The sequence below is a fragment of the Eurosta solidaginis genome, chromosome 1, assembly GCF_040869045.1.
Source record: "Eurosta solidaginis isolate ZX-2024a chromosome 1, ASM4086904v1, whole genome shotgun sequence".
Classification (NCBI taxonomy): Eukaryota; Metazoa; Arthropoda; class Insecta; order Diptera; family Tephritidae; genus Eurosta; species Eurosta solidaginis.
This window is the reverse complement of record NC_090319.1, coordinates 343,474,084-343,498,654: the sequence shown is the minus strand read 5'-3', so window position 1 is coordinate 343,498,654 and position 24,571 is coordinate 343,474,084. Positions and strand designations below refer to the sequence as shown.

General features: G+C 34.0%; 1 protein-coding gene across 4 annotated transcripts in view; it reads right to left on the bottom strand.

Moving 5' to 3' along the window:
- The window catches only part of LOC137237972 (ABC transporter G family member 23), a 193,707-nt gene that overhangs the window by 17,096 nt on the left and 152,040 nt on the right, over positions 1–24,571 (bottom strand). For all 4 annotated transcript variants that reach the window (XM_067762441.1, XM_067762437.1, XM_067762440.1 and 1 more), the window contains exons 6-7: positions 16,906–17,303; positions 894–1,125 (exon numbers count right to left, since the gene is read on the bottom strand). In XM_067762441.1, coding sequence (XP_067618542.1) covers positions 894–1,125; positions 16,906–17,303 — 630 coding nt within the window. The remainder of the gene's footprint in view (positions 1–893; positions 1,126–16,905; positions 17,304–24,571) is intronic.

Below are 24,571 nucleotides of genomic sequence, written 5' to 3'. Positions count from 1 at the left end.
ATGGAAACAAACAAATGGCATCTCAAAATATAAATGTCACTTAGAACTTACATAGAAAATCAAAATTCAACAGACTTCTAAGTCAAGTGTTGCTAAGTTTTGAGTAATCAGTAGCCTGCAATGTTCATTTAACAGAACTGTAAGTGACAGTTCTCAAGTCAAGTCAAGTCTATGCTAAGTATGAGTAATGGGCCCTTGAGACGTATTTAAATAGCTTTGAGCTGCTCTGGGGATGAACATTTTTCATAGATGGTGGGACAGAATTGGGGCTATGAGTAGCTATCCAGTTTCTAAAGGTGAGTACACTGTGTCCCAGATTATGGCTTTAATAGCAGTCAATAAAAAAATGTACAGTGTACACACACCAAATTTGTGCCGATTTCAAGGGTTTATGAGGCGCAAATATAGCACGCCCAATTTCGCTGCCAACTTTAGGGAGGCAGAATGTGACGATATAGAAGGGTTGACGTGGTCATATCAAATGAAGAAGTCCGCAGGAGCCCATTTTAATAGCTTTGTTTTCACTATAAGTGAAAGTTTATGGAATCCCGTGGATACCCAAAGCATTTTCATGACGAATCATGCATTCTTTTAATTCTTCGGGCTTTAAAAAAAAAATTCACAAATTCACAAATCCGGACTTTTATTTATAAGTCAAAACTTTTATTTTTTAAGGAGAGAATAAAAGTCCCGACGTATAACTATGGTCCAAACGAACTAATCCGGATCTTTTGGACTTAAAAATTAAAAGTCTGGAAATATTTTTTTCTGAAGTACTTTTCACATAAAAGAAATAACAGTTTGGGCCCCCATTTTCCCACCAAAAAGGAAAAACGTAATAATCGGAGTCCACCAATGATAGAGAATAAACTAAAAAAATTAAATTTACGTACTCTCTCGGCAATATTGTCGCCAAACTCCGCTATATAGCGGCATGATATTTTTTCAAATTCACAGCTGTCATTATGATTGTATACAGTGCGCAGATTTCGATCAAAACATGTTGAATAATCGTTGACTTCTCCGCTTACAATGCCAAGTTTTAGATTTGTTGGAGTTTTACCAATCGCTAAATAGAAGCACGTCAATTGAATTATAGGGAATAACAGCATGAAAATTATGCCACTGAAAAATAAATAAAATTAAATATAGATAAAAGTATTAACTTAAAAATACTATGTAAACATCGACCTATCCCAATAGCAAACTCGTGACATATTTTTTTTTTTTGAAGGACAGAACTCGTGGTATCTCAACGTTCGTACTTGACTTAATGTTTCGGAAATTGCCTCCAAAATGTTGTGCCTTAAATTATGACTTTTTACAGCGCAGGTATGATAATTTAATTTCTCTTAACAATTCGCAACGGGTTTATCGGAAAATAATCGGGTTGGTCGCAACATAATTTAATAGAAATTAGTTTTAATATTTTACAAAAATATTTATTTTTATTGCAACACATACCTGAAAATAATATTTTTGGGTTAATTTTTTTCCGTGTACAGTTAAGCGTCTCGTTGGTGGACACTCACCGTCAGCCAACCTTTGTCCACTCAAGAGAGGTGTCCTCTCAAATGTCGACAGATACTGTGGCGAATTTTAGCATCACTGTGTTGTTAGTAAATAAAGGCACAACAAAAATAAAGCAAGCTGCCACTCTTGTGTACATGAACACATCAATTTACTCATCCCCTGCAAAAAATCGTGCGATTATTCCCTAAAGAGATTGGTCACCGATTGATCTTTTTTGTCTACATTAAGCATAATTGATCGCCTTAAGTCCCTTTCGTGTACAGTTGGGATTATCAGTTTGAAATCAATGTAGCTCATTTTAAGAAATAAAAAAAAGCCGGCAATGAAGGGAGTAAAATAAAAAAGATGAGAGGTGATTGAATCGAATTACTTAAGAAAAATGCGGGGCCCCATACCGAACCTAAATTACCGGGACTGGACGACTACGCCGGAGTTAGAGTTGAATTTTCGAATAGTATTTTTTATTCCTTTTTGAAAAGCGGCGAAACTTACATCAAATATATTTGATGGCTTGGCAAACTCTCGATTGTGTTTCATCCATGAAAAATTCGACTGGGCCCTATTTGAGTCCTTATTGAATAGAAAACAGGTAGTCTTCCTATCTCCCACATGGGTACAAAAGGGGTTGGTCCTATCGATCTCTTTCGGGTATAAATGGGTACAATTAGTCTCTTCATAGGACATGCTCAAACAAAAGGGAACAGTTCAACTCATACAAAGAGCCCAAAAATTGCATTGGAGACGAGAAGTACATGCACACACATAACCAGCAGCTCGAGATCATGGCGGAACCATACAAAGTGGCAGCATGTTGACATACCTACAAACATAAATAAAAGTTCCATGTACTTTGGTTTTGTAAATTCGATGGACTAATGTCAAAATCGTACTGCGCCGGAAGTTGATGTATCAAATCAAATAAAAAAATTTTATAATCAGCTGTCCCGTGCTGCCCCTTATATAGTTCCGCCATGCCTCGAAGTGAGGAGATATCTCACACGTACACACATTTAGTCATCAGCCGAAGTTCTTACTCACACATACACACGTGTATGACATTGAGGAACGCATAAACTACAAATATACATACATGTATATCGCTGGGAACCAAGCAGGAGATTCTATAAGGTGAAACGTCTAGACCTTTGGAGAAATATGCTGACGAGGCAGCGGAGAGTATAAAAGCAGCGCAAGATGATTAATGAGTAATCAGTTTGATTTTAACACGCTATTAGTTGCGAAGTGAAGTATAATTGTGAAGTATAATTGCACTATTCCCAAAGTAGTCTAATACAGACCATTTTGCGATACAGAATATTGGAGCGATTTTTCCAACAGTTTAGCGATTCGAGCGTTAGCAGAAGGTTTCAAATAAGCGGAATTTCCCAAAATTCGTTACAATACAATACACGATACGAAAATTGAATTTTCTATTACTTTCCAAGAGGACGTAGTTGTTTCATAACATATGTCATGGTTCTTGAGGGGGGTTTTCAGTTTGGTCGTCGAATAAGCTTTTGGTAGATCTATGGACACGTTCAGCTTATGTGAAGTAGTGACAGACTATAAAATTTCTAAGACTTGGGTAAATATGTACATAGGTATGTATTCGCCACTTGGCAAATTCATAAGCCCAGTACGACGTTTTTCAAACGCACAATAAATTAGTATTTATTCTCTCACTTTGTCTGCTTGGGAGAAGTTTGGATCTGTTCAAGAGAGAGGTTTTTGATTGATTTGTTATGTCCGCTCAGTAGAGGTTTCTCATCTTATTTTATAGCAAACAACTGTCCGCGTCTCGTCAAAAAAGTGTCGCCCAACGAACGGTAGTTTGTTTTGAAAATTTGCATGGTACAGTTTTCACAGGGAACTGCAGACGTTAAATTTAAAAGGTATGTTTTTCGAAATAATAATTATGTATGTATTCTTGGCAATAAAACCATTTTCTTAAATGCTGTTATTTACAATCTTGTACCATTATGTCGGCGGTCATAGTAACGTATTAGTATTACGGTTACCCCCACTTTAAACTGTCCCCTGATAGCTCTGAGGAGTTTAAAAACTCGATCGGGTACGAGTATATTGTTGCAAAAGGCACTTGCTCGATTATTATTTTTAACTTATGTTTCCCAGGTTTCATTTTCGGGAGCCAATATTGCCATTCCGCGAAGCCAATCCAATTTTAAAAGATAAAATTTTTTCCGAAAACTTATCGCCGAATGTTTTTATACCGTCCTCATTTGTTGATTTGCTATCTTGGCCGATCTCAAGCAAGTTCTTAGTAAAAGTAGTACACGCGTATTTGTTGTTAGGTTTAAAAATTCTAAATTCCGTCATAGTGGCGGGGATTTGAGGCACGCACTGATGTCGTCCGCCGGAGTAAATCGCGTATGTCTCCTTCGAACAAGATAACAATTCCACCCATCAAAGTTTGGCGGCCACGAATATCTTGCAAGGTACGATTAAGTGCCTCAACTGCACGCTCGTGTGACATTGTACATTCGTCCCATACAATACGAGTAAGTTTGCATTTTAGTAACATAACGCCAGTCCCACTACTTTTGCTAACGCAGCAGTTGATTTGCAAGATCAAAAGGGAGTACAAATACGGAAGATGCCGAGGGCGGTGAAATAAGCTTGGCAGGTCCCCGGCTATGCCTGATGATCCTTGCGCAACTGCTCCAACAGCAAGTTCAAAGGTTGGGGCCCAAAGTATGTATCTACAACATAAATGCCACGATGCCAAATTTCGTGCATGGATCTTTCCAGAAAATGAAAAAGTATATTAAGTTGGGTTCGAATTTGAAAATTGTAAGTTATTAAAAGAGAAGAGATTGACCCAATAATAAGTATACCGAATTGATCAGGATGACGAGCTGTCTCAATTTTTGAGATATCTTAATGAAAATTTGTGAGGGGATAAATTTTTTTGTGCCCTATTAGACATTTTAGAAAAGTGTTTTGTTTTGTCATATCTTCTCACTCAGCATTTAGGTAATTCAATTTTGAACTTCCCTACATATCAATACAATTTGATTACTCTTTCTGACTAAATAATGAGTTATCATACAATTGAACAAAAGAAATAATCGAATATGAATACTTTTGATGATGAAAAACTAAAAAGCATTTTTCGATCACTTTTTGGAATCATTTTTGAAGTCCTTTAATGACTAAATTTTAATATTTCATAAAAACCAACAAAGATAATAATCAAATATGCTTACCTTTGATGATCAAAAACTGAATATAGTTTTTCAATCACATTTTGGAATCATATTTGAATCAAATGTGTTTACCTTAGGTGATCGAAAATTTATAATCATTTTTCATTCAGCTTTCTGAATCTTTAATGAATATATTTGTTGACTGAATAATGAATTTTGTACTTGTTGAAATTTTAGTTTTCGTTAAAAATTTTATTTTTTTCACATACACATATTTTTTCAATCATGAAGCTAAGAAAAAATATATAAAAATTTTATTATTTATGCAAAGTATATTCTCCAAGACAAAAATAATGTAATGCTGCTCGTGAACGAAGATTTTCCCAACCATTTCTCCCCTTCAGCTTCCCAGAAAATACATAATGATTGCACAATACATAGGTTGTGAGCTATTTGAACCCCAGGTAAGTGAAACTATTTTGACATACCTGGATACGGCTTCAACATCCCGTATCGTATCCGTATTTTAAGATGCAGACGATAATGCTGATGTTGGATGTTGTAGTCGCAGGTGTATATCGGTCAAGTTTGTTTGCGAGTTAGCTGTGGTTCGAATAGCTCACTTTCGCATGTTTTCTTCCCCTGATGAAATAAGATTATTATGTAGTATCCTATTTTGAATGATATATGAAGAATAAATGCATTATAATGGCATTAAAAAATCTCAACCAAAGCGATTGAAATATATTCACGAATATGATCAGCAAATGACTGTGAAAGCAGTCAAATATTACTCTAAAACTATTAAAGCTCAATTTTACAATGATATCAAATATGAATAAAAAGGGTTTCGAAATAAGAATATTGAATGATTATTCAAGAATAATCATATTTATGGTACATTTTTCTCCCGACGATACGTTAATTTTTGAACAGAAAATGCTTTTAAATTTGAACGTTTTTAATCATCTTGGGGTATGATATTTAAAAATATTTTGATCAAAATTTTCCAAAATTGCTGGCTGGGATATATCAGATAGTAGATCAAATTTCCAAAATGCTTACATATTGTGACGAATATTAGCATCACTAAGCTGTTAGTAAATAATCACACAACAACAAAAACATGAGGGAGCCACTCTTATGTACATGAACACATTAAAGCTCTCAACACTTATGTAGAAGGCGACGAAGAGCTATTTCACACACACAGATGTGGTCATCAGCCGAAGTAGTTACTCACACATACACACGCATATGGCTATAAACTACAAATATGCATGTACTCATATAACTAATTACCAAGCAGGAGATACAAGAGTTCTAGAAGGTGAAATGTCTAGACCTGTAGAGAAATATGCGAACGAAGCAACGGAGAGTATAAAAGTAGCGCAAGCTGAAAAATCAGTAATCAGTTTGATTTAAACACGCTATTGGTTGTGAAGTATTATTGTGAAGTACTACTCCCAAAGTAATCTAAATAAAGAGCAGTAGCGATACTGAATATTGCAGTGATTTATTCAACAGTTTAGCGATACGAACATTAGCAGAAAGTTTCAAATAAGCGGAATATTCCCTAAATTCGTTACAATATGTATGTATGTATATTATGACGTATTTTGTTGTTTAAACTAATAGTAGAGATTTCTACTTACAAATTAATTACTGTTTTTTCATGAGGTTTCTGAGATAGAAATGGATACATTCAATAATAAATGTACATATATAACAAGGCTTGGTACCGACCTCAGGTGGAAAAGCCATTTTAAAATGTTCCTATTTAAATATTGAGTAAAGTATCTACTGTTTGGTACCAAAATTGACGTGTATCGTATAATTTAAAAAAAGAAATTTTGAGTAGATGGCAACCTCGCAAAGAGATCCTTAGTAAAAACGTCTAGGCAAAAAGCATTACAATTACTACCTATGTACTAAATTTCATCCAAATTTGTTAAGCAGTTTCCGAGCAGACCTGTTAAATTTGAATTAGCATTAGTAATCAATTAATTAGATGCCTATTTTAATGGCCAATGATTATTTCAATTGTTTTCCGCAAAAAGCAATTACTAATTGATTACCATTAGAAAAAAAAAAAAAAAAAAAAATCATGATTTTTTCCGATTATTGAAAAGAGAAAAGGCTTTGAAGAGATTTACAAGGTATAATCGAAACAGCTGTCGCTTTGTCCGTCCTGATGTTACGTTGTTTAAATTTTTCCCAAATTATTAAATAAATCAAAATGAAAACTTTTGATTATTTTTGATTTTTTTCATTTGTTTTGTTTATTTGATTATTTTTGAATATTTTTCCGCTTTGTTGAAAGAAAAATTTTCCTTTGTTGCATGCACGGGATAATTTCTACATCCAAGTACATTTTAGAATGCAATAGTAAATCGTAAGCGCTTATCGAGGCGAATATATGTATACATGCAACATATAGGGCGAATAGTATATGAGCGTTGATTCAAACATATTCTCCGGTAAGTATACACACATCTGCATATTTTACTACACTCATTTTATAAAATAACTAGCAGACCCGTCAGACGTTGTTCTGCCCTATCTCCATACATTTTAATAAGCTTTTCCGTCTAAATCTAGGGGTAACCGCGTCCACGTTTTCGCTTATATCTCGAGACCCTAGTTACCCGCGGTTACGAAAAATACCCCGTATAAAAGTACTCATGAACAGCTTACATTCGATACCCATATTGTACAAACATATCCCAGGATTACCCAAGTCCACGTTTTGATCTCAAGGCCCTATCCAGAACGGGATAAAAATTAGCCTATGTCTGTCTCCTGGTTCTAAGCTACCCCTCCACGAATTTTGAGCCAAATATGTTCATCCGTTACTTCCTCTTCAATCACTCTTTATCTATTAAAAAAAAAGCGCATCAAAATCCGTTGCGTATTTTTAAAGGTTTAAGCATTCAAAGGGCCATATACTATGTAGTGATGTACATCCATACATACCTATAAACCTACGCCCGAAGTTAAATAACACAGCGTATGCTATATATGTACGTATGTATGTGTCGCATCAAGCCTCACTCAAAAGCAATTAGCGCGGACAGTTCACAGCGAACAAACACACATACGTATTTTTTGATAAAAATGTTACTTTTGTTTAAACAATTTGGCTGATATAAGAAAGGAATCAAGTATTTTTTTGATGCAAATCGAAGGTAAATATTTCAAAGTTTTACTGAAAAGTAGAATTTTTTAAATATGTTCACCCGTTTATGAGTTATAGCTGTGTAAACAAAAATTTTATGATTTTTTACTACATTTTGGCAATTTGCCACGCCCCTATAATATATACCTTCAAATTATATTTACTGTACCATCTCACGTAGCTAAGCTTTTAAATGCAAAAAACCGTTTTAAAATCGGAGCATTCTGTGTGAAGTTATGTGCATACATGGCATTTAGCGACTTTATTTTATAAGATTTATAGATAGATGTGGGATCGAAAACGGCGGTTTTTCAAATTACCCAGACAATTTGCAAAAAAATGTTGGATAGGTTGGCGTCCAAAAGCTTTCATTTAGCAACGCTCCTTTATAGTTTCATCCTTAAGTCTAGCCAATTTTGTATATCCAAAATATATATATATCCACTATTTTGGATTACGTTATGGCTAGGCACTGATTATTTTGTACATACAAGTACATCGGTGAATGTAACGGTATATGGTGAGCGGTTATCTAGGCATATGGCTACATACACACCCACCTACAAATTATCGTGTCCATCGATGTAACCGCGTATTGTTTTACGACAAAACAATATGCTCAAACAATATGTATGAGTAATACTATTTAGGTTGATAGCTTCACTTCCAACTGGAGCGATCCTCTAAGTTGTCATTTATCATCATGATCAGTTGTCTAACCAAAAGTTGTTATATCCCAGATAAACTTATTAACATATGTCCATGTACATTAGTTTCAAGCTTTTTAATTTCTTATGATTACGTCTAGAATCTATAAAATTTATTGTTTGCAAAGTGAGTCATATTTTTAGTACTAAAAATGGAATTCCAAACACATTTGTTTGCCTATCATACATTATTTTTTTCGACATGGTTGGATATTTTCCAGGAATATATATATGTATATGGGGTATTCCATCCCATTTCGACCAATTTTGAACCCGACCCCTTTAGAATTGGCTGAAAGTTTTTCTTCTTTTTCTAGCTTACGAAAGACGTTTTTCAGAATTTTTTCAAATTTTTTCATCCAACTCAAAAAAAGTTATGAATTTAAAAAAAACACCGTTTTTGTTTTCAAAATGCTATAACTTTTTCAAAAATTGTCCGTTTGGGATCTTTTTTTTTTAAATTTGTTTTTAAATGTACTTTTCGGAAAAAATACAAAAAAATGTTTAAAGTTTTTTTTTGTAATTTTTCAGTTTTTCGAAATTTTTCGAATTTTGCCATTTTTTTTTTCTCATAGAAGACTTCAATCAATTCTGCGATCATCCCCACTAATCCCGGAGTGGGCCGATATTTTTTTTTTATTTAATTGAAAAAAAAATTTAAAATTTTTTTTGTATTTTTTCCGAAAAGTACATTTAAAAACAAAACTTTTTAAAAAAAAAAAGATCCCAAACGGTCAATTTTTGAAAAAATTATAGCATTTTGAAAACAAAAACGGGTTTTTTTTTTTAAAATTCATAATTTTTTTTGAGTTGGATGAAAAAATTTGAAAAAATTCTGAAAAACGTCTTTCGTAAGCTAGAAAAAGAAGAAAAACTTTCAATTTCTAAAGGGGGTCGGGTTTAAAATTGTTCGAAATGGGATGGAATACCCCATATACTCGTATACATTTTAAAAGTCTATAACAGCGGTCGAAGGCGGAAAACAAAATTTTTTAGTCGTTCAAAATATATTACCGGAAAAAATGCTTATTTATGATCAAGCTCTCTAAATGGGACAAAGAACACTCACACAGTGGCGATGATATGAAACCAATATTACTAAAATAAAGCGAACAATATGATAAACTTTGAATACAAAACAATCATTGCATAGCCATAATTTAATCCAAAATGGCGGTTATATTAATTTTAGATACAAAACAAAATTAGCTTGACTTAAGGATGAAACCATTATTATTTTATATAATGAATCTAATAATGCGCATGTGTATATACTTACCTGAGAACATGTTTGAATCAACGCTCATATACTATTCGCCCTATATGTTGTATGTATATATTCGCCTCGATAAGCGCTTACGATTTACTATTCCATCCTAAAATGTACTTGTGTGCATGCAACAAACGAGAATTTCTCTTTCAACAAAGCGGAAAATAATAAAAAAAAAAAAATCAAAAAAATTAAAAAAACAAAAAAAAAAAATTAAAAATAATCATTACTTTTGATTATTTTAGATTTTTGATTACTTTTGATTATTTCTGATTTTTTTTTGATTTTTTTCAATAATCGTAAAAAATCATGATTTTTTTGATTATTTTTTTAATCAATTGAGAAGTAATCATTCAAAATAGAAAATAATGGCAAGTAATCATTAAATGGCGTTTAAAGGAAATAATCAATGGAACGGCTAATCATTACCATTAGTAATCATTATTTAACAATATTTGAAAAAGGTTTATATTCCTAAGAATATTTCTATTGCAATATTGATGCCCATTTGATGTGTATAATATGTGACCCGGTCTATGAAAAGGTGGCTTATGACTCAAAAAAGAATTGCTGTTAACAGCTGTTTTTCTTTGCGAGAAACCGGGGTCACATATACACCGAAAAAAATGTTGCCATGTAAAACTAAGATTTTACAATGTTATTTGCAATGTAAAAGAAATAGTGCTAATTTAACATTTAAAATGGTTAAATCCACATTATTGTAGTAATTTTTAAAATAAAATTTGTTGCAATGTCAAATTAAAAATTACACTATAATTTCATCAATCGACATTAACATTAAATTTTGGAAATGATTTGATATTTTGCTGCATTAACAACGTATAATGTATTTTCTTCGCAGAGTTTTACATTAAATTGTTGATAGGATATGAAATTTTGTTGGCATAACAATAAAAATGTAAATATAACTACGTGTAATATACTTTCTTCGTTGTTGTTGTTGTTGTTGTTGTTGTTGTTGTAGCAGTGCTTCGCCCCATCCAATAGGTGCGACCAAAAACGCAACAAATTAAATGGGGTTACACTGAAATAACAGCCCTTGGTCGGGAAAAATACCGAGTCGCTCCGGTACATAGAACCCGTATTTTAAAAGGGAGTAATCCTTAGTTCCATAGGTGGACGCCGTTTCGAGATATTGCCATAAAGGCGGACCAGGGGTGGCCCTAGAATTTGTTTGTACAATATGGGTATCAAACGAAAGGTGTTAATGAGTATTTTAAAAGGGCTTAGTTTTATAGGTGGAAGCCGTTTCGAAATATCGCCATAAAGTTGGACAACTCTAGAATGTGTTTGTACGATATGGGTATCAAACTAAAGGTATTAATGAGGGTTTTAAAAGGGAGTGGTGGTAGTTCTATAGGTGGTCGCTTTTTCGAGATATCGCCATAAAGGTGTACCAGGGATGACTCTAGAATATGTTTGTACGATATGGGTATCAAATGAAAGGTGTTAATGAGTATTTTAAAAGGGCGTGGGCTTAGTTCTATAGGTGGACGCCTTTTCGAGATATCGCCATAAAGGTGGACCAGGGGTTACTCTAGAATGTGTTTGTACGATATTGGTATCAAATTAAAGGTATTAATGAGAGTTTTAAAAGGGAGTGGTAGTAGCTGTATATGTGAAGGCGTTTTCCAGATATCGACCAAAATATGGACCAGGGTGACCCAGAACATCATCTGTAGGATAACGCTAATTTATTTATATATGTAATACCTGCCAAGATTTCAAGGGTTTTTTATTTCGCCCTGCAGAACTTTTTCATTTTCTTCTACTTAATATGGTAGGTATCACAACCATTTTACAACGTTTTTTCTAAAGTTATATTTCGCGTCAATAAACCAATCCAATTACCATGTTTCATCCCTTTTTTCGTATTTGGTATAGAATTATGGTATTTTTTTCATTTTTCGTAATTTTCGATATCGAAAAAGTGGGCGTGGTCATTGTCGGATTTCGTTCATTTTTTATACCAGGATAAAGTGAGTTCAGATAAGTACGTGAACTAAGTTCAGTAAAGATATGTCGATTTTTGCTCAAGTTATCGTGTTAACGGCCATGCGGAAGGAAAGACGGACGACTGTGTATAAAAACTAGGCGTGGCTTCCACCGATTTCGCCCTTTTTCACAGAAAACAGTTAGAGTCATAAAATCTATGCCCCTACCAAATTTCAAAAGGATTGGTAAATTTTTTTTCGACTTATGGCATTAAAAGTATCCTAGATAAATTAAATGAAAAAGGGCGGAGCCACGCCCATTTTGAAATTTTCTTTTATTTTTGTATTTTGTTGCACCATATCATTACTGGAGTTGAATGTTGACATAATTTACTTATATAATGTAAGATATTAAATTTTTTGTTAAAACTTGACTTAAAAAAAATTTTTTTTTTAAAAGGGGCGTGGTCGTTCTCCGATTTTACTAATTTTTATTAAGCATATATGTAGTAATAGGAGTAACGTTCCTGCCAAATTTCATCATGATATCTCCAACGACTGCCAAATTACAGCTTGCAAAATTTTTAAATTACCTTCTTTTAAAAGTGGGCGGCGCCACGCCCATTGTCCAAAATGTTACTTATTTTCTATTCTGCGTCATAAGTTCAACTCACCTACCAAGTTTCATCGCTTTATCTGTCTTTGGTAATGAATAATCGCACTTTTTCGATTTTTCGAAATTTTCGATATCGAAAAAGTGAGCGTGGTTATAGTCCGATATCGTTCATTTTAAATAGCGATCTGAGATGAGTGCTCAGGAACCTACATACCAAATTTCATCAATATACGTCAAAATTTACTCAAGTTATCGTGTTAACGGGCGGATGGACGGACGGACGGACATGGCTCAATCAAATTTTTTTTCGATCCTGATGATTTTGATATATGGAAGTCTATATCTATCTCGATTCCTTTATACCTGTACAACCAACCGTTATCCAATCAAACTTAATATACTCTGTGAGCTCTGCTCAACTGAGTATAAAAATACTCGGTAATTGTTAAAAATGGAAGAAACTTTGATTCCCATTTTGTTGAGTTCAGAAGACGACATTAAAACAATGTTGGAAATATGGATCATGCAATTGGCGCCGAGCTAAGTATGGAGGCAATTGATAGCGATCAAAAAGAAGATACCAGTTAAAGGATCTGCTCGAAGAGTTAAATGTGGAGTACACTTTGGCAGCATTTACCGGTAAGTAAATAATATTAATTAAATTTATTCATAAATAAATAAATAACATATATTGCACAACACATGTAACTTGCGGATTCACCTACAATAGGCTAAAATATTTAAATAAGAACGATTTGGAGCAGATTTTTCCTGGAAACGGAAATATTGGCCTCAGAGCCGAACTCAGGGAAACAATTGCTGCTTTGAGAACATGAATGGTAACATATATATTTTTTCTTTTTAATACAAAATATATACAACATACATATCAAATTTTACTCAGTTTTCGGATATGGATACATCTTCAAGCAGCTCAAGTTCCATGCGCAGTTTGAGTAATTTCCAAGATTGCGAGATTAGCTGTATTACTTTAACATCCTTAGCGGTAACCGACATGTCAATTATTTATCGTTCTTTTATAAATGTATATGCTTTATATCCCTTTAATTGATTAGAGTGTTGGCAGCATTCTTAAATCTTCCGCAGCTGGAACAAACATTTTAATTCATACTCCGAGAAAAAAAAACAGGAGTAAAATCTAATTGCTTATTTAATGAATTAGCCACATTTCATGGTACGAAAAATTATGCAGCTGATACAGTTCACGATTTATTTGAGGGAGGGTGCAGATACGACAAAGGCGAACTTTTAAAATATTTTTTTTTTTAACTCATGAAAAGTTATTTTCAATTGAAGCGTTCAACTATAGAATGCAAATGTTTGATTATGGCGAAACAGAAATTGGAAACCTATCACCACCTTTAGATTTACTTCAAATAGCCAACAATAAAATTAAAATGTTAAAATTAATTGAATTTTCAGAACACTTTCAGTCTTATATCGTAGCGCCAAAATATACTTTTTTTGAAATCATTAATATAAAAAGATTTACTGGTTCACCTATACATTTATATTACATTCCTGATAGAACTATATTAATAATAAATAAAAGATTTTGAATTAAATTGTTTTATAGAAACATTTCGAGTTAATAAAATTTTAAACAAAATTATTTTCAGTGTTTTATTTGACATTTCTAAAATATCAAAACGATATTGAATTTTCATAAACTAACATTTTAGTCATATCAAATTTACATATATTTTAATGTAAATTTAACATTTAATATGTCAACCTTACATTGCATAATAGTGATTGTTTTACATTTTTCGTGTCAGTTTTGCATTAAAATATTATTAATTTAGCATTTTTTTAAGTAATAATAATAATGTTATAATGATAACGGCTTAATATCAATAACATTTTTTTATTTGGTTTGCTAAAATGAGCATTTGTGGCCATAAATTAAAACAGGGTATATTTGTTTATCCCGACGCGTTTCGACGTTACCTTACGTCTTCTTCTTTGGGGATCTGTTTAATGTTAAGTATATAAAATTAAATACATTAAACTTTATTTTAAGATATCTAACAATAAACATAAAACTGGCACATCACTTAACACTTATTTAGCTACTTACATTAATATTCACATTAATAATTATTTTTTTCCAGGTACTAATATAATTTTGCACAACATTATTAACATAGTTACATTAAACTGACATTTGTTTATTTTTTACATTCTCTTGTATCTCTGTATAATAGCTGAGTAGGCGCTGCTTATGTTGTCAAAATCTTCTTTGAAGTTCATCGCGTTTTGTAGTTGTGATGTGCCAGTTTTATGTTTATTGTTAGATATCTTAAAATAAAGTTTAATGTATTTAATTTTATATACTTAACATTAAACAGATCCCCAAAGAAGAAGACGTAAGGTAACGTCGAAACGCGTCGGGATAAACAAATATACCCTGTTTTAATTTATGGCCACAAATGCTCATTTTAGCAAACCAAATATTTATAAATTGGCCCAAACAACAGAATAAACATTTTTTTATGTTGGATGACTTTTGTGACCAAAAAATCTTATTTTTACGGTAGTTTTTGGCACATTTTTGATTCAGTGTAATTTTTAAACAATTTCAAAGGACAACGTGTCCTTGTTTAAAATTTGCGTAAGATTTCTCAAGTAGCTTAAGCGTGATGCACTTGCAAACATACTCATAGACTTTCGAATTAATGAAATGACTCCCTATTCATCCGGAAATTTTGCTTGTATAAAAATTCCGGATGGATAATTTTTTTTTTATTCGTCCGGAATATTTCTTTGAATATAATTTTTTTTTCCAGTTTATTTTAATGAAGTAATTTTTAAATTGACAAGCTTAGTTCTTAAAAAATGCTGTTAGTTCCTTTTCATCCTTTGTTGAGATAGCCGTCGAGTTCCGCCCTTTTGTAGCGCGTTCCCATTAGGATAGGTCGATATTGACTTATATCAGGGTTGGGCATAAAGCAGCAAAAATTAATTAACAAAAAACGCGTTTAGACATTTGGACACCATTCCCAGAGCTCCATGGTCAGTTCGTCTAATTAATCTACTCCTGTTTGGTTAAAGTTAATTAGTGTTTAATCTTGCCACTTTTTTTGGTAACATAAAATTTTGCTGCTCATTTCAGCTTAATGCCCGGTCTTTCAGTCCTAGTTTGAACTCCAGTTAATGTTGACTACAGTTTAACCCTGCCATTTCAGCCGCCCAAGCTGAGATGAGCAGCAAAGTTTTATGTTATCGAAAAAAGTGACAAGGTTAAACTCTAGTCAATTTTCACTGTAGTTCAAACTCGCACCGAAAAACCAGGCATAAGAGGTCGACGTGGCAGAGATAAACTCTAGTAAACTTTGACTGGAATTCGAACTAGCACTGAAAACCCGGACCAAAGAAGCGAAAAATATGTTGTATATTACTCCTCCCCATGTTAGGAGAAACCTTGCAATACAGCTAATTTTGCCGGATATATATATGCTATCCCGAACTGGTATACAGTAAGCTGAGCTCGCATTCTGCCCATAAGATCTATGTAGCCTTCAACCACGTTACGCGCTATGTGTTCGGGTTAGACAAATTTGACCATATTTAGAATTGGAGAACACGATTACTAGGGTGTGATATAGCTGACTATCTGAAGGCCAGAAATTGTATTTTTCTCTGCAGACTTATTATATGTAAGGAACTCAGATATCTTTATGATAAGCTAATTTTTCCCATGTCCTCCCGGACTCATGATCTGATTGTACCAAACTATAACTACCTTACCTCCTCACGGCTATTCTTTGTCAATGCCATTCGTACTTGGAACTCGATACGAATGTCCATTCGCAGTAGTATTACTAAAAGCAACTTTAGGGCAGTTTTATATGCTTACTACCGGTAAAATACATTAATACTCTCTAGTTGATTTGTTCAAAAGTTTTGCTATCGAAATAATAATTTGTCTGTGATTATTGACTTCATGCTTTATTTTTCTATATCTGTATTTGTTTTTTTTTCTTGTGTTATGTCTTGCCTTGATTTAAGAATTATCTGTATTTTTCCTGTTCCATATACTGTTGTACTATAAGAGATCATAGATCTCATTGTACTAATGTAACCTATCAATAAATGAAATGAAATGAAAATTAGAGCGGGTCAAATTTATTGTTGTCCCATGGAAAATATTACTCAGTATGATCCATAGATTCAGAAACTGGATGTGCACCTGAAGTTTTTTCCCCATACAATTTGACCCGCCCTATTGTATATTTATTCGCCCTTTCTTACACAGTCTAGGTCCATAATTCCACACACAATTTTTCTGCAAAACAAAATGGTCCTGAAGTTATACCAAAGTATGTATATTGAAATAGCTGAATATATTTTCGAAATTTCGTTCCAAAGTTATTTACAAGTGGTATTTAAATAGCGAGCGATGTTTAAAAATTGCCCAACCCTGCCTGTTATGTACACTATCTCATAACAACTTACGATGGTTGACGGAATAGTTGCACGAAATTCTTTGTCATTAAAGCTTTGATTCGTCCGTGCGTTGTAAAAAATATTCTTCTTCTATTTTCTGTCTCCTCCTCGTGTCCATTGTTGACTCGTCCAGTTGGTTGAGTTTTATTATCATTTTCATCAACAAATGACGGCTTCTGACACGTCTCATTTGTAAGTTGTGGCGAGGTTGCGTCAACGATTTCTACAGAATGCATAATAGCAGGTGGTTGAGATTCGCTAATGGTATTGGGTTGAACTGTATCTGAGTCACCCTGCTTTTGGCTCAATACTAAAAATGCATCTTCTATAGAGTTACACTCAAATTTTAGCATTATATTTGTTGGTGTATCTTCAGCCAATAGTACACCACTACGCATCAATCCGATCTAAACGTAATATAAAACACACACACACACACATATATATATATATATATATATATATATATATATATATATATATATTTATTGTATCATATTTATTTAGATAAGTTCAAATATATGGGTATTTTAACGTCAGGGCTTCCACTCGAAAAATTTGATATCTCCGAAATCCATCAAAGTGCAAAAGGGGTGACCGTTTTCAATAATCATTGTAGCGAATATTAAGTATTCTCGATTACTCTTTGCCTTCAGTTATCGTTCGAATCAATGAACTGTCGAAAAAATAAACTCAAATGTTCTGTACGTAAAATTCTCTGTATTTACAGCACTACTATGGTAGTAGAACTTCCAAATTCAAATTATTAGCGCACTTCACTTACAACGTGTTAAAATTTTACTAATTGACCATCACTTGAACTGTGCCACTTTCATACTGTCAGTTGCCTCGTTCGCCTATTTCTCCAAGGGTTTAGATCAGTGGTCATCAAAACTGTGGCTGTGTTAGTAAGAATCTTTTATGCCCGACACATACGATTTTTCATGCAGCATCGTGTACTGACAGATGAGTAGATTGCTTGTATTTGCATGGAGAGTGACAATTAGCGCATCACCAGCGCCATCTGGCATTCAAAAGGAGCCAACTTTCAACATTTGTTGTAGTTATTTCTAAATTTTAAGGAAAATGATTCCATAAACTGTTTTTCACACTTCACAATAATATTAAGAGGAACTATTTTATTCAAAAGCAGAACTTTAAAATGGCAAAGAATTGCAGCCGAATAAACACGTCGAGTGAATGTAGCGAAAACAAATTTTCTCAGTAATCTCACTTAAAATCCAAATCGTTGAGTGCATCAAAAATACTCATTCAGAAGGTTATCACTTAACAATCAAATGATCAGCAGTTGCGTCGGTGAAAGCGCCAAATGTGAAGATTTTCACCAACTTTGGTGAATTTTAAGATGTCAAGTTTTTCTAGTGGGAACACCAACCAAAATAGTGTGAATTTCATCCTCAAGTAGTGCTGAAAAAACTAAGCTAAAAAGTTACAAATTAATTAAAAATAATAATAATAATAAAAATGTTTGATGTTGCCTTGGACGAGACTTGAACTCAAGATCTTCGCACCACACTACCACCATACTACGGCGACTTGCTGTTCACATCTGGTATTACTCAATTTAATGAGCAACAGCGTTGACTACAAAATAGTATTAAAGTTTTACGAACCGGACCCGCGCGCATCTTGCGCAACCAATATAAAAATCTTATCAAATATCAACAGAAATCAGCTGTTCTATCAATCAATTAAAACTTATAGCTTGCGCTGCTATCTGGCGTATGGTAGCAAATGTCGGTAATGCAGTGCAAATATACACAATAGTGCCATAGTACAAATAGATTTCTTTGTGTGCTCACAATTGTTTATTTTGAACAAATTATTTTAATAAAATATAGCAAAAAAAAAGCACTACGATCAAAATTGCGCAAAGCTCGCTAATAGCCCGAATCCTTTAGAACCAAAACTTTATTTATAGATTTGGATTCCAAATAAGATCGAAAAGGGACCCGTATATAAAAACAGTAATTAGAAATAATATATATGATGATGGTGTTTGAATGCGACACTACAAGTAAGTTTTGATAATAATCCGAAGTGTTAAAAATTCACTTTACCTTTTTGTGTGACGTATCTTTATTAGGAAATCCTAGTACGATTAAGTTAGATCATAGATCAGGCGCAGTGGAGAGTAGGCCTAGACCCGATCAAGGAAAGCGTGCTACCGAAAAACGTTTTAAACGGTATAATCGTTTGTTTTATTCAGGAGAAATGATTGAGTTTCCTTTGTTATTTTTTAACTAAAAAAACATGTTAACAAAACGTTGTACATATGTAAACAAAAAAACAATTCAGTTTTATTTTGAAATTACATCTTGACTTATTGTTCCAAACAAAGAAATAAGAAGCATTAATAACCACCAACAGAACGAAAAGTGGGAGCCACTTAAATAACCATCAAATCGCGTTAGGTAATTCACGACTGGGGAAATTCAACTAAAAAATTTGCCAATTTTGACGTTAGGAACGCTTTTTTTTGATATAATATAATGTATTCTTTACCAACTTTTTCCTCTCCTCAATTTATACTTAATTACTTTTATTATTTGCTTTAAGCCATTCTAGAGAAACGATACCTTAGCCAGGTCAAAATAAATGGTATGTATCACCAAATTTTCCTAGAAAATTTCAATTTACATTTCATACTTTCTTTTACATTCACACCCACGCTTTCACAGAAAATTGTTCTGTGCAGAAAAAACCATGGATCGGGAGCCGATTTTGCGTCCGCTTGGAGTTCTTTCCTTTTTTGTGAATATATTTGGACGAAGCAAAATATCATTGTTTGTTGTTTTAGTGCGTTCATTGTTTTGTGTTTATTTGGCGGCCACCGTGGTGTGATGGCAGCGCGCTCCGCCTACCACCGAATGCTTTGGATTCACACCCCGGGCAAAGCAACATCAAAATTTTAGAAATAAGGTTTTTCAATTAGAAGAAAATTTGTCTAAGCGGGGTCGTCCCTCGGCAATGTTTGGCAAGTACTCCGAGTGTATTTCTGCCATGAAAAGCTCTTAGTTAAAACTCATCTGCGTCGCAGATGCAGTTCTGAGTCGGCATAAAACATGTAGGTCCCGTCCCGCCAATTTGTAGGAATAATTAGAAAGGAGCACGACGCAAATTGGAAGAGAAGCTCGGCCTCTCTTCGGAGGTTATCGCGCCTTAAATTTATTTATTTTTTTATTTGTTGTTGTGCGTTTGTCTGTTGCACCTGTGTGATTACTTTGTTTCTTGTAAACAAGTTTTAAAGGTTCAAATATTGTGTCAGAAATTGTGTTTATCTGTTCGTTTATTATTCTACCGTCGAATGATTTCTGTTTGTAGATTTCCTTGTTTTCGAGTACGTTGAGACGTCCGCCTTTTGCTTGTATGTGAAGGACCTTAACTGTTTTATTGATGTTTGTTGGGGAACATTCATTTTCGACCATGTGATTCGCGAAGTTAGACTCTGGTATAATGTTTGGATTCCGTGTTTTTTTTTTGTACTCTCTAATGTGTTCTCTGAACCTCGTTCTTATTTGCCGTCCTGTTTGTCCTATGTAACTATGTCGGCATCCGCAGGTAAGCTTGTATACGCCGTGGCTGCTAAACGGATCCTCTGAGTTAGGGTTAGTTCTTAGTTGTCGCCATAGATTGTTCGATATTTTGAGCGCTGTTTTAATGTTGTATTATTTTAAAAAGTTTGCGAATTTATATGTTGCTTTTCCAGTGTATGTCATAGTCGTCAAGGAGTTATTATTTTCCTTTTCATTATTTATTTTTGGTTCTCCATGCGTCCTTCTGAGCTTATCTACTTGTGCTTTTTTATATCCGTTGTTTGCAGCAATGTCATATATGACTTCAAGCTCTCTCTTATATGCCTCTTGTTTAAGAGGTGTTCTTTCAAGTCTACGTACCAAATGCTCTAATGCTACATTTTTATGCTGTTGGGGTGATTTGAGGTATTATGCATTATTGTGTCGGTGGCGGTTGGCTTTTTATATATGTCATAGTTAAATCTTTTGGCAACTTTATCAATATTTATCGTGAGGTCTAGATAGTTGATTCCTCCGTCTTTTTCGGTTTCATTGCAAATTTTATATCTCCGTGCTGCTTGTTTAGGTACTCCAGTACAAGCTCTTCGTTATTAGTAGCTAAAACGCATATTATGTCATCCACATATCTAGCATAAAATGACACCCCTAATTTGGACTTCAGCTGATGTATGTACTTTTCTTCCAGATTTTACATGAACACTTCCACAAGAATGGCTGATGTGGGGCTTCCCATTCCAAGACCGTTTGTTTGTCTATATATTTTATTGTTGAATTGAAAATAGTTTTGACGTAAAGTCGTTCTTAGCTTATTTGTGATTTCCATACTTTTTACTTTGTTTTTTGTAGTATGAACCATGATACAAAAAATGGAGGTAATTCCATTTAATGTGACGTTAACCACTTGACTTTTGCGGGGACAATGACAATTTCACCAAAAACAAGCTGCCAGATTGTACAATGTTACGAATTTTTCAAATTTTAATGGATTTTATATTAAATGGAAATATATTAATAAGAAATATCAGCCTAGAAAAGGTTTTTAATATGGATCGAAGTATGCAAAGCAAGTGAATATAGCCTTCTTAAGTGTCCGTACGTTTGCTCAGAACTTTTTAACAAAACATACACGTTTGTCAATTGCTTGCTCAAATGAGGTCCTTATAAACCGACACCGCAATTTCTTTATAAATTGGCTACAAGTCTACACTTTTTGTTTATTGTATAATTCAAGCGCTGCGCTTTAGGAAGGAATTGTTAAACCAATTTTTAGGGAGAACATTACTATGTAGCTCAGCAGGTTAGCCACTACGGGCTGCCCCGCCTATACACATTCTGTTTCCTTTTAGCATTGACATAGATGTGGAAACTTTGGAGGTACACTTTTTCTCAACACGTGTTGAGAAATATTCACTGTAGGGGCATGATAATAGAGCCATGCTAGAACAAAGGGATTTTTCGTGTGTTTTTTTCTGTCTAGGGGTCAAGCTGCCATAAATATATGAGTCATTAATCAATGCATGAGTCATTATCTACTATTCTTCAATAAAACTGCATGTTTTACTATATTCTCAATCGATATATATGCACATAAATCGTGCTAAAGCATATTATTATTTTCTCAGATGACCATTGCGTTTTCATCCTAAAGGAAATTTCCATCCCGAAAAACTACAATTTCGCATTACACAGTAACGGTATGGCAACGCTTCTGGCAAAACAACAAACATTATGAAACTTCAAAAAACCCCAAATACGTCAAAAAATTTTGAGTGGAACTACCTTCTTTTTTGTATCATGGTATGAACTATTGTTGAGCTAACTATGTCCAAAGTCTCCGATTGTGGTATTGATGGGTATACATCTTTTATGTCAAAAGATACTAATTTGCTGTTCTCTGTTGGCTCTACGGCCTCCAGTTTCTCTATTAGTTCTGTTGTGTTAGCTATTGCATATTAGTCCCTTAGCTCCGGAGTATCTTTCAATATGGTTTTTAAATATTTGGACAGTTTGTAACATGGTGCCGATTTTAAATTTAAAAAAAAATGTAGATCTTTGGTAGTGCAATCAGTGGAGGAGCCGAAGGGTTCGGAAAATCAACAAAACAAAATAATTTATTTTATTTCTGATAACATTGCTGTTAATTGAAATTTCATACATATATATTATGACCTGACAAATTATCGTTTTTCTAGCATGACTTAGCACCTATTTCACACAGTAATATAATGGAATCACAAGCTCGTTTAACGAAATAATTAATTTACGAGCCGGACCCGTGCGCATCTTGCGCAACCAATATCAACAGAAATCAGCTGTTCTACCAATCAATTAAATTTACAGCTTGCACTTCCATCTGGCGTATGGTAGCAACTGTCGGGAATGCAGTGCAAATATTCACAATAGTGCCATAGTACAAATAGAATTCGTTGTGTGCTCACAATCGTTTATTTTTAACAAATTAAAAAAATAAAAATAAATGAAAGGCGCGACAACCTCCGAAGAGATCTAAGGCCGAACTTCTCTTCCAATTTGCATCGTGCTCCTCTTGATTTCCCCTACAAATTGACCGGACGGCATCTGCAAGGCAGATGAGTTTTCACCTAGAGCTTTTCATGGCAGAAATACACCAGGAGCGCTTGCCAAACACTGCAGAGGGGCGACCCCGCTTAGAAAAATTTTCTTCTAATTTAAAAACCTTATTTCTAAAATTTTGATGTTGCAAACCCAGAGCATACAGTGTGGTAGGCGGAGCACGCTACCATCACACCACGGTGGCCGCCAAATAAATTATTTTAATAAAATATAGCTAAACAAAAGCACTACGACCAAAATTGCCCAAAGCCCGCTAATAGCCCGAATCTCCATCTTTACAACCAAAATTTTATTTATAGATTTGGATTCCAAATAAGAGCGAAAAAGGGAAACGTATATAAAAACAGCATTTAGAAATAATATATATGATACTTTTCACACGGGGTCACTTGCTTCATTGACAAAAATCTGTCAGCAGGCCAAAAAAAAATATTATGCTTTTACAATAAACATGAGTTGTGGGTTTCACCCCATATTTCTATAAAAATATGCAAAATACATAAACAAAACAAAATTTAAACTTCTTACAAGATTCTGTATTTGCGAATTTAGGTATTACTGAAACCATAGGATATACGATATTTTTTATAATATTATATTATTTGGAGTATAAATAAAAGGATTTTTCGATGATATCGAGGTTTTGTTAAAATCACCTAAGTTCGTAGGGCAGCCATAGTTCTGAAAAATCCCATTTGTAGAAAAGATGCCACGCCTCCTTTTTTCCACATTTTACTGTAGTTAACGTCATATAGATCCTTACAAATTTGTATTATCCTACCACTACTACATCTAGAGATATATGTATATACAGTATGAAATATTCCCTTTGTATGGGAGCTGTCACGCCCACTTCTTCCTAACTCCACATTTTCTTGGTGGTGTGCTTGTCCTCATATAAGTCCGTACTAAATTTATGAAAGATTCCATTTTTATGGGAGGTGCCATGCCCATTTTATGTATCGAAATTATTTTTAGCCTATGACCATCCTTTGAAGGTTTCTAGTGGGTATTTGAAATTTGGCAGTAATCGGTCGATCACCGTTTAGGATGCAACCCGATCTATATCTGCATACAAATGTATAATACATAGCTTAAATTTTATATATGTACATACATATATAGATGGTTAAAATGGTTGTTGTTGTTGTTGTTGTAGCGATAAGGACACTCCCCGAAGGCTTTGGAGAGTCTTATCGATGTTGATGGCCTTTTGCCGGATGCAGAACCGGTACGTTCCGTTACCATGCCCGATAATCTCGGCAACGATTTGTTATGACACATACTACCTTCTAGGCCATACCCCCTAGATCCATGAGGAATTCGGCGTCGCCAGAGCCTCGGCTGTTAATGAAACAGGATTCGCCGCGGATAGGTGAGGTTGAAAATTGGGTTTGGAAAAGCTATGTATTGAGCTGGCAACCTGAAAGGGTTGCGCTACCCAACCCCTTGAATCTATTTTCGGTATTATAGTCGCCCCTTACGACAGGCATAGCTACCTCGGGTATATTCTAACCCGCTGGGAT